We start from the raw sequence: 16,959 nt of genomic DNA, 5'->3' as shown, positions 1-16,959 counted from the left end.
CCTTGGGCTACCCAGTTGGTCTAATTTTTCACTTAAATATTCAGCTTTCTTTGTGGAAGATTGTAATGTCTTCCTAATATGCTCTGGGAATCTAAAGTGGTCTGGAGGATTTAGCAAGAGTCAGGGTGGCAAAGTTAAATTTGGTGCTGCCAAGTTTTTGCTTAAAACTGCATGTGTTTTGATCTGACTGATTTTTGCTTAAAGGCTACGATTCTGTTGTCTGCCTTTGTTCAGTGCTTTACTTAGCAATGTACTCAATATATTGCTTACATAATAGCTGTTGGACAAGGGGAACGTATATTCATACATCAGGACAGACCAGCTACAAATCCATCATGAGTCTGTGGGACTTCAGAAGCAGCTGATTTTCAGGGTATTTAGAGTGTTGAGACAGCTGTGGTGGTTCCCAGAGGAAAGCAGATACCAAGATACAAAGGAGGAAGGGAGTAGTCTGAACAGTCCGAACAGCATAGAGTGACACAGCTAGAAACTGGATGCTAAAGACAGTTGTAAATGAAAGGCTGAAATTATTATACATAATAGTTTCATGTAGGTGACCAACTCCTCTTTAGGTACCGTAGAGAGCTATAAAAACTGACTGGTGAGCAAGAATTTTGAATGGACTGCACAGCTGTGAGGTATAAAATACATTATAGAAGTTCACAGGGCGTGGAAGTGAATTGACTGTTGTGAGAGAGAAGGGATAAATTTTAAAGATGTGTTGTGGACTAAGAGACGGGAATTGATATTAATGTGGATGATGCAAGATGTCCAAAATGACTGGGAGGTAATAACAGCAACTTAGATTTTTGTATAAATTCTAATAATTTTTTTAGACCAAATATTCTACCCAGTGACGTACTGTTGAATTAGAAAGGAATCATCTTTCCCTTCTCTTACACTCCTGTGTCCACTATTAGCCCCAGGAGTGTCGTGAGATTCAGAAATATGTAGACTTTTCTTCAGAATCGCAGGCAAATTCTTTCAAATTTGGGTTACAGCTGCTTTGGATGGAAAATAATCACAACATTTCCTCCAAATCTAATTTATTTTTCTATTCTAGTGCTAAAATATTTCCTTATTTTTCATCCCTTTACTCTCTAAGAAAAATGTTGAAATTAAAATGCAACCTAAATAAACATTAACACGTTTTGAAAATTTTGAAATGGAATGCTGCGGGTTAATTTTCTTTTTCTTAATTTTTTCTTAAATAAACTGTGTCCAAATGTGGTAGCTGTATTTACAGATAGCCTGTTCTCAGCTTAGCAGTAACAAGAAAGACTTCTCCTTTTGTCAGGTATTCCAACACTTCTCTTTGTGACTAAATCCGAAGCTGAAGCCAAGAAAAAAAACCTGAGTTCTGTTTGCATTATTGAGACCTCCCTGTTCCTAATTACACAAACATAGTTATTAATTTTTTTTGCCTAGATGACTTCTGTAGGATCCTGATAATGCAATGCCAGATGAATCAAGTCATCTGTAATAGGGGTGAGATGTGATTTTTCTTTGCAACAGTCTGGTAACTTTTAACTTGCATAGTACTTGCCTGTAAAATTTGTTTTCTCAATAGATTTCTTTTCCAGACAGCTTCATTCAAGGATCGTGTAGCTGTTTGGATGGTTCTTCTTAAAACAGTAACCGGTCATGTGTTTTCCTTTTGTAGTATTTGCTATGCTCTTGCTTATAGCCTCAGTTTGAAGCCTTTCAGCAAAGCTAGATACATTTTAATGGAATGTAGTGAAGTACAGATGGTGGCTGTAACTTCAGTAACCCAATCGTGTATTAAGAGTGCTAAGTTTCACTTTGTAGTTGTATACTAGGTGAGCTGCCATGAGATGATAGGTTTCCTGTGATCTAGGGGACGATTACTTCGAGAATGAGGAATGGCAGTGTGGTGACACCGCTGTACTAATTAGAAACAGGAAAAGAGCTACACATTGTCTCCAAATGAAAACAAGCAGAGGAAGAAGAGCTTTGCTTAAAAGCGCATTGTTTAGGGGTAATTGTTTTTCACACGCTTCTGTAGGTCAGTAGACTGTTGTGGGAAACATTCATATTACTTGAAGTTATAGCATGTTTATTGGCTATTTTGAAAACAGAAGCCTAAATTAGAGCACACTGCATGACAAGGTCTTCATTTTTCAGTGAATTTCTATGAGAGTGTCGTGGGTCTCCAAAGAACGCTGACTGAACACAGGGTGTAGTTGCTGGCACAGTCTCATAGGCACAAGTCCACCCTGTGTTATTGCCTAAACAGTTTTTATTCATTCTTTAATTACTGTCCATGTGCTTAAATATATATATGTATGTATGGCTAAGCATATAGTCTATGTAATTTTTGTAACTGTTGTAAAACAAAAAAATGTGGATGAAGGGTTACATGTATGGAATCTGATTATGATTTGATTGTGACACAAAAGGGTCCATTAAGAATGACAAGTATCAACATTCAGTATTTTCAAATAGGAATCTCTTTATAGAGATTCCTACTATAAGGAATCTTCCTTATAGCTGGGCTGATATCCGTGATTTCACTTCAAAAAAATAATCAACAGTCTGAAGCCTTATGCCAAGCAATAGGCAGCTTAAAAATAACCCTTTCCCATTCACGTGTTTATGTAACTAAACCAATCAGGTTTTGTTTGTCTCTTAAAGCAATATTTTTTCCAGTGATCATCATAAAAATTCAAAATGAATGTAAGCTGAATATAACTGGGTGTCAGGAGAGCCTGAGCATGCGTTGTCAAGCCCATTTGTGAGGTGTCAGTAGCAGTCAGCTGGAACAAAATACAGGGAACTGGTAGGTTTGGAGGCTCAGGTTGAGAGATACGAGAGAATGAAAAGAGGAGACATTTTTGTCCCTTAAAATAAGATTGAATGCTAGGTGTTAATGGGGGGAATCAGATGTGTTTTCAAGGTCAGTCCTCATGAAAAGATTTAGGATAGAGGTTGAAATATAGCTCATAACTATGAAAAAGACTCTGTCTTCTGAACTTCTCTTTGCTTCCTTTCTGTCCTTTCTGTTTTATTATCAACATTTTATCTAATGTTTTACTCTATTGTGAATTATGTTTCCCTTAGTAATGTCCCTTCATTGTTTGACATTGATCCAGAGCCCTTTACTGCTTAGTGGCATAGGGTTACTGCAATTTCCTACCTCTGTGCCTTTAATTTTTCTCAAGGGAAAGCCATTCCAGGGCTTAACATAATGAATTTCTAGTTTAGATTTCCAGTGAAAATGGGAACCAGGATTCTGCTGTATCTTAACTAAAGGAACTGTTGCTGAATGCCCCAGAAACGGAACTGGTATTTTCCTGACCAGATTATATTGTGGTGTGCACTCATTTCTATAAACCATTTTTAATGGAGAACTATAAATTCAAACTGATTTCAACTTACGAATTAATGATCCATGTTTGAAGATGAGCATGTGGGAGGCAAGCAAGCTGTGTATTTCCATTGGGCTACAAGGGGACAGGATTTTAGTTTGTTCCACATTCACATGCCAACAACACTTTTTGGAGGTGAAGTGTACCGTCTGTATCTGCCTCCTCGGTAAGGCACCTTGTTTATTGTACATAATTTCACCATGTTCAGAAATGCTTTGTCTCTTCACAGTTTTGTGCCAAGAGGAAAAAAAAAGCAAACATCTGTGAGATTTTTCATTTTATATGCCTTGTAGTAAATCCTGAAATTTGGAATGATGATTTTTTTTTTTAAAGTCATTTCAAGTGTTACTAATGCCCAGCAGGAGTGATTCAGAAGCAGATTAAATGAATATTTTTAGACAGTCAATCATTTCTAACCACTGCAACCACTGAGTCGATGATACATGTGCAAAGTAATTTAAAACAGTTAACAGGTATAAACCAGCTTCTACTTGGCAAATTGTTAGTCAGGAAGTGGTTTCAGGTTGCATGTGAATTATGTGAGAAACTTCAAAGGGATTATCTTTCCTCCCTTTCTCCTCCCAAGACCAATAACTGTCAAAATGTGTTGATTGGGATTAATTGCCTATCATGTATTTTGTGGCTAATGTTTAAAATTTGGGTGGAAGGGAACGCAATTTGATCACTGAATAACAAAGCATGTAAAAGCTCATGTAATGAACAAGATAAAACCTCAGATACAAGTGTTCAGTTGATTGATACTCTTTGAACTAGTGACTGTTCTTGGAAGGAGAAGAAAAAGGAAAAAAAAAAAAAAAACAACAAACAACCCCACTCGGGCATTATCCTTGTTTTCTAATTCTTTCATTTTATATCACAGAAATTCATCTGTAATCACATAATAAACACAAATATGCTGAAGATCTCCTGTCCTAACTCTTCTATGAAGGGACCTAAAGCTTCATAGAAAAAAAAAGGAAGTAACTTTAGCAGAAAATGTGTAGCCTGCCTGATAGTCCTGCTTGTTTGTTCTTACATATTTACGATCTTTCTCATGGCATGTATGTGATCAACTGATATTCATTGGGCCAGTAGCCAAAATGAATATTTGGAGGGAAATTAAGAAGGTAGAGACAATAGGAAAAGAGAGGAGTTTGAGAGAAGAGTTAAAAAAGGCCTGTTGAGACAAAAATATGTTTGAATTTCTCTGGCAAGTTATTGCATTTTCATTTGAAGGCATTAAACTAAAAACTCAGGAGAATAAATAAAAATTAAACTACTAGGAGAACGTAGATGCCATCTATATTAGTAAAGAAAAGAAAAGGAGGTGAGCTGACAGTGCTTCAAGTATCCAGAAACTCATCTTATTCCCTTGGGATATGAGATCTAAGTTTAAATCCCCTCTCAGACTGATGTGAGTAAATTTTGAAATCAGAACTCTTAATTCTGAATTAATTCCCTGATTCATGGAAGCCTATTTTTGAGAAATAATTACGTTCTCTGACTTTTTATTTTTTATTTTCCCCGGAATGATAGTGTTCTTGGGGAGGCACAAAGAAAGGAACTGCATTATTGTCTTATCTACATCTTCATAATTTTTAAAGTATAGCTAATTATAAAAATCGAGCCAGGTTTTCTTCTGGTGGACTAGTGCATCTCTGGTTTTGTCTCGGATGAGCGTTTGGCCTTCTGCATTTCTCTCCAGTGTGTACTAATTACATTTCAGAACTAAGAAGAAAATAAGGTAGGCAAGGAGGGTTTGTGATAATGAATATTCTGAACTATGAAAAAATCTTTTAGATTGACATATTTTGTGCTTTTTTTAGAATATCCTTAAACAGTGGGGAGAAGTTGCACTATTTTGGTTTTAGCTATGCTCCTTTAGATATGGTCAAGCCAAGGAAAATGAGGTGTAACTATATTGTTTTTTCTGTCCTGATAGACAAGCCAGTCTCAATGAAGAAGCGGAGAAGTATTATGAAATGGCAGCAGGATTAAGACCTAATGTAAGTTGTCTTCTTAATGATATCTATTACTGAAGTTGAAGAACATGCTACAGTGCTGAACCCTTTGTGTCAAGCAGAAACTTCTTGCTGGGGCATTTATCTGTCAGCCTATATTATGTGTGTTCTTTTAATGGTTAATTACTGGATAGTTAGATAAAGCTGTTCATTTGTCAAATGAATCGCTATGCTTTCAAGTTGCCTCATTAAAGTGTTCTAGCAACAAATCTTACTTGGCTAACATACTTGGAAAAGATTTCTGTATTTGGATTTATTTGTCTACCTACCTTTAAATGTGTTACGTTTGGAAAGTTCTCCTAATTCCATCTATTTTCACTAGTAAAAGAGAATGAACTGTTTAAGGCATTTTAAATAATACATTTATGCATTTTCCTCTGTTATGAACTTCTGGCAAACATTGTTCAATAAATTTAAAGGTGGTTTTATCTCGTAGGTATTTACCTCTGATTTTGTTGTATATTGGCAAAGAAATGCTTATTCTTTGAAGCAGAAATATGCAGGAGTATGTTACAGACCCTTTTTAAAAAAAAAGCTCATTTCCAATATTTTTGCATCAGGAACTAAAGAAATATAATATTTTCTTTCTACCATTTTTTACTCAGTGTTGTATTTCTTTTCAATTACCTTCACATTTTGGGGAAAAATAAACACTCATGAATGTAAATGGGGCAGAATTTATTTTAAATACCTAATACTTTGCCTATGCAATAAATCAAAACTAGAATACATTCCTGTCACAGAAGTCCATAGTGCCAAATTTGAGGATATAAGTTAGCAATTTCAGTCAAAAAAAAAAAAAAAGAAAAAAGCCATGTAAAAAAAAGAAAGAAATTCAAAAATACAGGCTTAAAATCAAAGAGTTTCAGACGTCAGAATCAAAAGCAACACCAGGTAAAACTAAAAACAAGCTAACGAAATATAATAAAAAAAACCCCAAATAATTTATTCATATGAAATTACACACTTTCACGTCTTCTCTTAAAAAAACCTCTCCAAAATCTATGTATTTCTTTAATCCGTACTTTGTGAGATGACAGTTTAGACATTGTGATTCCTTATGCTTTCAGATGCAAGGCTTTTCTTTTTTCTCTCAACCTTAATGTTGAAAGAATTCCCTCAGTTGCCTCCAAGTTGGTACAGTTGCTCTTCTCTTTTCTGTTGTTCATTGTACTCTCAAAACGTTTCTCAGAAACTCAGAAATATATATTAATATATATATTATGATATATTACTATTTCTATATCGTATTATATGTAGTATGATATATGTTACTATATATAATACGATATACAAATATGATTATATGTGTAAGGTTTCTCAGAGCTTTGGAAGCAACTGAGGGCTTCTAGCTCATGGCAGCAGAAGTATAAAAGTTAGATTTTTCTAGGTATTGCTGACAAGATTTACATGTTAAGACCAAAGTATCTTTTTTGCTGGATAAGATCATGAGAACAGTTTATTATAGCAACTTTCTTCTAACTTTGGATAGTTTAAGTTAAAATTTAATAGGTGCTGTTTTTCAGCTTTCTTTAAAAGATAATTTCACTTTTATGTTCAAGATAATAAAGTTTAACTTCATAGCTAAGCATAGTGTACATATAGTTCATGACTTTTAAAATATATTTTAATGATGCAGAGTGGGAAAGTTGTATCCATTTTCACTGCCAGCATCAACTGTCTGACAACCGTACAAGGGCAATCTCTCAAGAATGAAAATAAAAACAGAAGTAGTCATACATACCTTTTTTCTTATTAACTCTCAAATTTACCGTAATAGTTTGAGTGAGAGGAAAAGAAGCCATTTGAGGAGGTTTTCTAGATAGTAAGCAATATAATGCAGACATGGTAAGACAGAAGCTCTTGATTTTTCCAAAGGAGTATGGAATGCAAATCAGTGAAATCCTGAGTACTTCATAGCTATGTCTGTACTGGTTGTCTGGGACTATTCATAAGTGTCGATCCAACCGGCTTCTCAGAGTGTGCCCAGGTACTGAGAGACTGCAGTGGCCCAGTCCAGAGCTGCGTAGGAACCTTCCTCACAGCTTGACAATGTCCACAGGTTAATTTGTTATTTTGGTTCTAGCCTCTGTATCCTCTCACTGTCTTATGAATATGAAGGATCAACAAAATTGTGTGAGTCAAGATGCTAAAGAAATATCTTTAAGAAAAATATAGTGCTGAAGGATTTTCATTTTATTATTTTGTATCCATCACTAATGATCTAGAGACATTTCTTTGTAGAAAATTCAAAATATTAGATGTATGAATGTGGTGTAATGTACAGGGGCATACATACAGTTCCATATATATACACATATCTGTATGCATATCTGTGTGTACCTGTTTAATGTTAGCTGCTAAGAGGTCTGTTCCCAAATTCCCTCTCAGTGAGAATACTGTGGCAGTTCTGAAGTCTCATTCCGTCCAGTGGATCATCTTTGTTCCTAGAACAATTAGTGCTAAAAGCATCTGTTTAACAAGGACCTTCCCCCTTCCGGTGCTTGAGATGGTACCTTGTTGACATTAGTGAATTTTGAATCACTTTCCCAAGTAAACTGGTGCTCTGCCTTTTTTTCACTGTGATTTTTTTTTTTTTTTCTCCTGTGGCTCTTCAATCATTCCTCCAGATCCCAAGTTGAAGATCCATTTCTATGTTATCAACTCCCTTCTTATTCACTGTACCAACAACAGTAGACAACTAAATTAAGTTATTCTTTAGAATTAGACTCATGCCTAGCTCCTGAGAGATTTTCAGCTAGTGCAGCCTGAAACAAAACTCAGATTTCCATTCTCTTGCATCCATTTCTTTACAAATATTACAAGTAATGTCTCCAATATCACTACTATAAAATACCATCCTTAGCAGCAAAGAGATATTAATAGTACTACAGACTCAATCTTTTACTGATTGTTAGCGAATTTGTATGCTCACTGAGTTTTTATGACACAATTTTGTTCTCAGCATTCTCTCTTGGTTTTCCTTTTGCATCTCTTCCTTCAGTTTGTAAACCATTCCTGTTGCTTTTGGAATGAAGCAATACTTGACACACCTGCTCCCCGTTGTATAAGCCCTTTGGATCCAGAAGCTGCTCTGCTGAGCTTTTCTACACATTTCCAAGTCCAGGTTAAACTGCCATCTGAGTTACAACTTTCAGAGCTACTTAGTTGGCTATTTCAGTGTTCTGACATCAGTCTCCACTCTTGTGTTTGTTTCCTAAGCAAGCCTTCTTTTATTTCAGTGTGTCAACATTGAGGCACAACAGCAAGCAACCAATATGCCTTCATGTCTGAGTCACTTTCTCATTCAACTAATCCATTTTTATAGAAGTTGTGACTAAGGAGGCTAAAAATATCACCGGAAAAACAGTATTCAGTTACAGAAGAAATATAATTTCTCCGAAACATGCAATCCAATGTTTTTAAGAAAGCAAACATAGAAAGATTTTATTTTTGTAGTATTGGAGGTGATTTATTCATCATTCAACTAATTCTGAGAGGACTGAAAAATACTGAAAAGACCATTTCTTTTCTCTGTGAAAAGCTTTATTGCAATGAATAAAGAATTTGCAAAAAAAATTACACCCAGTAAAGGAACGACTGAATACAGCACAGATGAGTTAAAATGTATATCCACATCTTGAATGTCATCTTTGCTTTTGGGTATACCTTCATACTGCAGAGTGCAAAAGAATTAAAACTGGTATGATACCAGCACCAGATGAAATGCAGCTTGGGTGCAAAGAAGAAACAAATCTGACTAGTATTATTATTCCAGATTTAGACCTACCTGTTCTCTTAATAATGTTCATGATTGGCCTTATTTTCAGTAGGTGTGTATTTATCCTCTACGAAAGTAATTTCCAGTCACATTTCAGAAGAGCAGTATTTTCTGTAGAATATAGTGCTGCTGTGGAGATGGGAACCACTTGTCTTAAACTTCACTGAAGAAGCAGGCATTCTCAAGCTTATGTCTATTTATTTCCAAATAGGCTTCACAAAGTTGACTTTCCCCTGGAGAGCCAAGGGGGAGAGAGGAATCCAGGAAAGAGTTTGGACAAGGAATCTACTTTTACTTGCTATGAATCTTTTCTTACCGGACTGTCTTTTCCTCCTTCAACTCTATTGGTAACCTACAGAAATTAGCTTGCCTAGCCTCTGGATCTTTTTGGATACTTTCCAAAAAATGCATTCCCACATTGTGTGTTTACCATGATCAAAACAAATCATTTTGGAGCCTTCTCAGTGAGAAGCACATATGTGTTTATTCTGGCAATGTTGGCTTGGGTGTATGTTAATCACATTGGTCTGATTTTAACAAATTCAGTTGCATGAAGAAATGAAAAGTGTACGTTTTTTGGACAGCAAGGCATTTATGCAGTAATTATTCTGAGTGGGAGTATCACAGAGGAAAATCTGTATTCAGAGATGGTTTCTAGGTGCCCTACATCTTGTAATGTTCACAAACCAGCAAATTGTTTTAACAAGTTGTTAGGCACTCTAAAATGTGAACTTTAAGCTCACTTTGTTGTGGAAAAATCAGTCATCCAGAAACTCTCTTTAAATTGGCATTCTTTACAAGAATGTGAGATATTGACTTAAGCTTCAGCTTTTATGCAAACTTTTAAGGCATTGTTTGTGTAATAGAACTGCATTTCTAATTTTTTAAGTCTGAACTTGAAGCAACCAATCTTTAAAAATCTGCTCTAGAACCCCCACATATGGCCAATGGCTCTTGAGAAGAAAAGGCACTTTGAAGTGTGACCTCAAAAGTATTAAATGAAAGAGAGCTCACCAGAGCCTTAAGATTTTGAGCCACCACCTTGAGCTGATTGGCTTAGGGGCATTCCTCAAGGAGATGCCATGACCTGCAAGTCACTACCATCCCAACCACATATTAGTGCTGCTTGCAATCTGGAGCTCATGACAGCTTTAAGCCCCATGTCATCGGCACATTGTCAGAAACAGCTGTTTCCACTCTACCACTTCAAAAGGGCTTGATTAAATGTCTTACTGTAACAACATACATAAAGACACACACATAGAATGAGGGGGAAAGGAGAAATGTACCTATAAGCAAAATAAATACAATTTCCACTAGATGGTTTAATCATGATGCGGGGGACTAAACCATTTCTTGACTTGAAGGGTTTATGTAATCAGTTAACACAATATCAAATTAAAAAGCAGTTTCTACAAGTGCTTCTTTTATTTTTTTCCCCACTGCTGGAATACAGATTTCATGTCAAATGGTCCAGGCTTGCAATAAGCTCTACCTTGGGCTGTCTAATGGTTGAAAGAAGAATCCTGGTGATTTCCAGATAATTGACTGTATTTTTATAGCCACCTTATAGATAACATGCTTTCAGTGCCTCCTTATGGAAAGTGTTCTTAATATATGGGGTTTATTCATGGCAAGACCTCTAAAAATGAATATACTTCCAATAGTACATACATCTTTAAAAAATAAAGTAGATGTTGGATTTTGTCTTGAAACATATGTAACCAAGATCTGCGTTATTATGTATTTTTCCCTTTGCTATTTCCATGCCAAATTTCCCTCTTTAACTTTCTCCTGAACATTCAGTAATTCTCTCATGTAGCTTTACCAGGCTAGGAGTAATTGAGAGGAAGAATGGCTTTAATGCATTTTGCCAGCTTTGTTAAGGGCATGTCCTGTTATTGCCAGGGAGAATTTTCGCAAAACTTTTAAGAGCTCCTGCTACATTAATTCTGTTGCTGATGGCAGTAATGGATGGGTTAACAGTGATTCTTAAATTGTCTGCAGCTGATCCTCAACTGACAAAAAACTGGCACTTCACTGGATCCAATGTCCTCCTCACTCTGCTTCAGGGATACTGCAGATCCCTTGCCAGTGATCAATCTGTTACTCCTGCAGCTCTTTTGAGGAGGCCTACCTAGTCCGTTATTATCCAAACCTAACAACGGAAGTGTCTTGCCATTGTACTCCTTCTTCTGGCAAATCGTACAGATAAAACTGGCATAGTCCTCTAGAGAAGCAGTACATATATGATTTTTGCACCATGTATTATTGCCAGTAAAGCATGACACTTTCCAGTTGAGAATCCTTGTTTTAAAATGTTCTTCTGTCTGTTTACTTGTTTATTCAAAGTAACGAGCACATGGTAATCTTTTATCTTTATGTATTGGTGTCATGGAATCACCACAGAGCTGTATTTTTAGGTAGTTAGCATCCAGCAGATTCACCTCTTCGGTGGTCTTCCATAACTTGTGTCCGCCTTTATGGAAAATACAAAAGTGGGCCTCATGGGGCAGGTGGAGCTTCTGCTGATTGCCTGCCTGCCCTCCGACCTGCTCCTGGCTTCTCCTGCCCTGTTTCTGGGCTGTGCAGCTTCCCACTACCAGCACCAGCTGCTGCTAAGCCTTGCATTGTTTAAGGCTTCCTCTCAAGTGTGCCAAACTTTCCACCTCAATGATATGAATGGCTGTGGATTCCTTCCAACCCAGCAGCACTCTTGGCCTGCTGAAAATGCCTTCTTTCTTTTCTCCTGGTGAAGGTGTGAGGAATAAGAAAACTTCCCAGGATCCAGTTCTTCCTCTCTTCCTGCTCTGTTGTTTCCTAAAGATTGAACCAATTGTTATAGGACGTGCAGGACTTTTAGGGACTAAAAAGGGTACTGTGGCTTCCTAATGAGAAGATAGGCATGACTAATGTGAGCTGTATTTCCAGATGGCATACTTTTAATAGTTTGACTTCAGGCATGGATCGGCTCCACTGGGAGAGGAGATAGTGGAACACCCTGAGAGAAAAGAGGACACCTCTCTCTGATCTCAAAAGGATGAGAGAGCCCTTTCTTGGTTACTGTAAATTGGGTAGACTTTCCCTGTTGACAAGCGACGAAAGACCGACTCTGAGATTTGATATCAGGATAGACGTTTTTCAGCCTGCCTAGCAGAAGGCTGCCCTAGCCTAAAGGTTGTGCAGAATGGAGAAATCCAAGATAATTAATATTAACTGAATGCCAGCTGCCCTTTATTTCAGGTAGAGAGGCTCTTCGGTGTTTGCACAGAAATAGCAACACTTCTCCACATAAAGAGTTCATGCATGCACGAACTCTCTCTCCCCCTCCTGAGCTGGAAAGCTTTTTGAAGCTTATTTGGGCCCCCAGCACAATTTTCTTTTGTTTTTGTTGTCACTTCACCCCCTCCAGATCCTTATACTCAGTTCATCCTTCTTGTCTGGGGCTAGGTGCAAGGCAGATATGTTATCTCTGTCCAGCTATTTGGGGAAAACTGTGTTTATTCTTTTGAACAAGAAGTTATCTTTCTGTATTTGCAGTTATATTTGTTCATGGCCCTCCTAAATATTTTTAAGACACATTTAGTTTTTTTGTCATGCACAATTGTCAGCTTCAAGACTGGCTTGTGTACAGGCTGTTGTTCTGAATCTTACAGTATTCCTACTTCAGCAGAGATTAGTGCCTCCCACCTTAAAAAAAAACAACAGACAAAACAAAAACCCTCATATAGCGTTTCCCATCCCTATGATCTCCATCAGGGGACAAAGAAAGAACACGGGCTATTGGAATGGGGATATTTACCTGTAATACGGAAGCACAATAGCAGGATGAATTGTATTATTTGGAAACCAATTTACTCAGCTGTGGAAAACACTGAATTTCCTTTGGGAAATACATGAGAATATTTTATAGCCTTACCCGAGAACACTATATGTGTGTTTTCTCATGCATTGTAGCAGCTCTGTGAAAGCAAAGATTGAACGTGCTTTTGGGTGATTATGGAATACTTAGATCTGATTCTCGATATTGTTATCCATCTTTGTGTAAGATGCATGGGAGAAAGCTGGAAATCATGTCATTACAGTTCTCAGCTTCAGTTTTGTGTGAGTTAGACTGTGGGGAGTCCATTTGTACTCTTCTGATTATACAAGCAGTTAAATATGCAAATATCTGAGATCGATTGGCTCACTCTGTGAGCTTTGGAACTGAATTAAAATTCCTTTAAGTTGCTGTTTATTTCCCATCTAGAATAATTTGTTTTATGTTGATATCCTAATCGATACATAAGTATTTTGTCTGTACAAGTTCTAAATGACTGAAATGAAAATACATTTGAATTTCTTCTGCTTACGTAGATATTGCATTGCAGTAACTTGTTTAGAGTTGCTTCTCTTTCTCCTGCATGTGAGAGGTAAATTGGGCTCTGTAGTTTCTGATTTCTCCAAGTGAAATTATGCAAGCAGCTATGAACTCTTCTTAACGTAAAGTTTTTCAAACAGTAAGCTGCATACTGAGAAACACTCTTCAAAGTAAGCCAGAAACTTGTTGTCATGGTAATTTGGAGTGCTTTTCATTTCATTTTTAGCTATGAAAATGTTTACAATTTTCCCATAAATATTAATCCTTCTACACTCTAATTTTTAGCATAATGTATTTTCTGAGTCATTCATTTTCGTGAACTGTAAAATGTATAGACATGATTTCTTTAACAGGGGGAACAAATGTTGGAAATAAGGAACTATATACTAACTCCTCTTTTCTAATTTAATTAACCTTTAGATCTTCATTAAATCATCAACTACTGTTACCAAGAACTGGTGAAATAGTATTTTTGTGCTTAACATGTAATTTGAGAGAAAGAAACTCGGTGGTAATCCATGTGCTATTCTCTTAGGACATAGGTCATGCAAGGTTTTCAGTATGTCTGGTGACAATCTCTTGTGCTGCTTTGAGCTGCTGGTAAAGTCCTTCACCAAAAAAAAGATACCCCGGAGTATTTTCGTTTATGCACCCATTTTCCATTGTAGGCTCTGTTTTCCACAATATTCAAAATGTTTATGTGACTAGATCTCCAAAAACTAAAAGACCACATTTTCACAAAAATCGTGTGTGTTTATTATTAGTTCGTTGGTGTTTCCTAAGAAGTTAATCACACAAGGTATAGGTTCTGTTTACAGTTGGACTCGATGATCTTAAAGGTCTTTTCCAACCTAAATGATTCTATGATTCTATGTTTTGTCTACGGACACCTACCTACATACACAACACTGTTTTGCTGATCCCATTGCATGATTGTAAATCTCAATGGATAGGTCATAAATACTCCAAAGAGAAAAAATTCTTATACCAAATAATGCTTGAGCTATTCTATTGGCAAGACCTTGATTGAGAAATTTGGTAGGACTGCACCTTAGTTAACTTGAATGGAAATCTTAGTGTCCTCACATTTATTTGTCTGTGTTTTATATGTATTTTCATTATGAACATCTAAAGCCTTTATCTGGTATATAGATATGTTCAGTCCACCATCAAAATCATGTGAAGAAAAAAGGACGTGAGGTTAGCTAGGCCTGTCTCTCGGAGTGCAGTTTTGTTTCATCTAGTGATTTAATGTTTTTCATCCACATCTTAACAGACAGATAACTTTTTTTTTTTCCTATGATTACTTTTCAGTGTGAAAATAACTGTGCAACAGTTGTGCTTCTACTGGACTATGATGTTTGTTTATGGAATAATTAAAAAAAATAGTTTTGTGAAGTCGCAGGCTAGATCTGTACTACTGATTTAAAGAAAAGAAATCATCATGCTTTGAGATGATGGGAGGCAGCAGTTTGTAAAGATGCAGTCTGTTCGCTGAAATTGTGGAAGTGAAGATGATGTATCGTGGATAGACCTATGCACTTGATTGTGATTCACAGTCTGATAGTAGTATGGCAGGGGGTACTATGCTGCCTGCATCAGTTCCTGGAGAGAGCAAGATTGGCTTTGCCTTGTAAATGTAGCCCTCAGTGTCAATCAAAAATAAAGTGCCATGAAATATAGAACTCACAGCAGTAGATTAGTATTTCAGAAATTAAACCATCTGTTTGAACTCAATTAAAAGAGAATCCAACAAGGTTTTTCCTAATAGAGTATTCTAGTGCCGTTTCTGGAAACAATGCAATGAATTTATTATGCAATTAGAACTGATAAGGAAGTGTTTTTAATGCTCATTAAATAAACACATCAACAGTACATTCTCAGTAGGATGTTTTGCAATAAATAACTTCCTAATTTTCTTCCTAATCTATAGTTCTGATGTATTTCTCATTCTAGGGATGATTTTTAGTTGTGGGTTGGCATATCCTATTAGATTCCCCCCCCCCCCCCGCCCAAGTTCTGGAGAACTTATGTTTCTGTTTGGCGAGATGGTTTTGATGCAACTGGTATTCTCCCCAGTGCTCCCATGCCTCCAGGTGTATCTAGGTGATTGGATAGGGGAAAAATGCCCTACAATTTGGTCTGAAATCTGCCTGGGAAGAACTGTGTGTTTGCAGACTGCTAGGAAGGGGATCGTTGGCAGGTGTCTGGCTCTGGCTGAAGTAATTTTCTTGGAAATTGTCTTTAAGTGTAACTTCAGTAACCAGTTTCTATGTATTTCTCGCTGGGAAAGTTACAGTCTAGAGATCAGATGTCTGCTAACGAGAAGATGCAGGACGATGGACAGCCTTTCGTTTCCCCCAAAGAACAGTCCCTTTTTGTTGAGGCATTCTGGACCACTGTACCTTGATCAACTCCACATACTCCATTTACATGATTCTATTTACCACAGTTAGTGTTAACTGGAGGGCAAATATACATTCAAGTGAACCTACCCTTTGGAAACATGTCTTCCATATAATGAACAGCTCTAATACTAAGCTGCGGCAGTTTTGCTAATTCTTTAGGTACTTCAGTAAAGATTGTCTTCCTGTAACAGTAAGTAACTTTAATCTGACATTATGGTTTGTAACGGTGCCAGTTGCCTCAGCATCTGGCTGCCTCAAACTCACTGAAAACAATTATAGCCTGAAAGAAAATAGAAAAGTTTTCCACTGTAACAACAACAGTAAAAATGAAAATCCACAATAAAACCCTAAATTAAATTCCGTACGAAGGTTTGCTGTATGTCACTTAGATTCCGTAGAGTAAATGATTTATTTATTTATGGTGGAGTTTTATTGTAACTCAGTAATTCTACTTCACGTCTTCACATTCTAACTGCATTTAAATATTCTCAAAATTACCAGGCTTATTTTTTATCATTTTTGAAAAATCATGATCCTTCATTAATTCTGTTTGAAAAATTCTGTACCGGTAGCTGCATTGATGCATTTTGCCAATTAGTTCACAAAGTGGATATTTTACCCATAATAGAGGAAGAAAATGCTTTCTGAACAGAGATTATGGAAATTGCACCGGAGGCAAACCTTTTCCTTCGGGGGCGGGGGTGCGGAAATGAGCTTTAACAAAAAGATGGCTGGTAAGTAGGACCTAATGTTGATTTCTGTAGGACCCTGTGGTGTTCATATGGAATGGGTAGTATGTGTGGTGAAAATATGTACTGAGAAGGCAAATTAACCTGAGTCATCGACTGCAGAACTGCATAGCGATCCTAGTGGCCCTGGATTATAGTTTGCTCCAGTCATGGAAGGCTTTTTCTGGGGCAGTTTGGAGCAAGCATCTGGATTCACTGACTAATTTTTGGCACTGAATTTCAGAAGCAGGAATTAAACTTTCGTGGGGCTA

The 16,959-nt window shown here is 36.8% G+C and overlaps 1 protein-coding gene across 2 annotated transcripts in view; it reads left to right on the top strand.

The window, feature by feature from the left end:
- The window catches only part of TMTC2 (transmembrane O-mannosyltransferase targeting cadherins 2), a 257,774-nt gene that overhangs the window by 228,411 nt on the left and 12,404 nt on the right, over positions 1-16,959 (top strand). For both annotated transcript variants that reach the window (XM_063322847.1, XM_063322846.1), the window contains one exon: positions 5,332-5,395. In XM_063322847.1, coding sequence (XP_063178917.1) covers positions 5,332-5,395 — 64 coding nt within the window. The remainder of the gene's footprint in view (positions 1-5,331; positions 5,396-16,959) is intronic.

The sequence above is a fragment of the Chroicocephalus ridibundus genome, chromosome 1 (genome assembly GCF_963924245.1).
Source record: "Chroicocephalus ridibundus chromosome 1, bChrRid1.1, whole genome shotgun sequence".
In the NCBI taxonomy this organism is placed as follows: Eukaryota; Metazoa; Chordata; class Aves; order Charadriiformes; family Laridae; genus Chroicocephalus; species Chroicocephalus ridibundus.
Note: the sequence above shows the minus strand (reverse complement) of the source record. Positions and strands in the feature narration are given on the sequence as shown.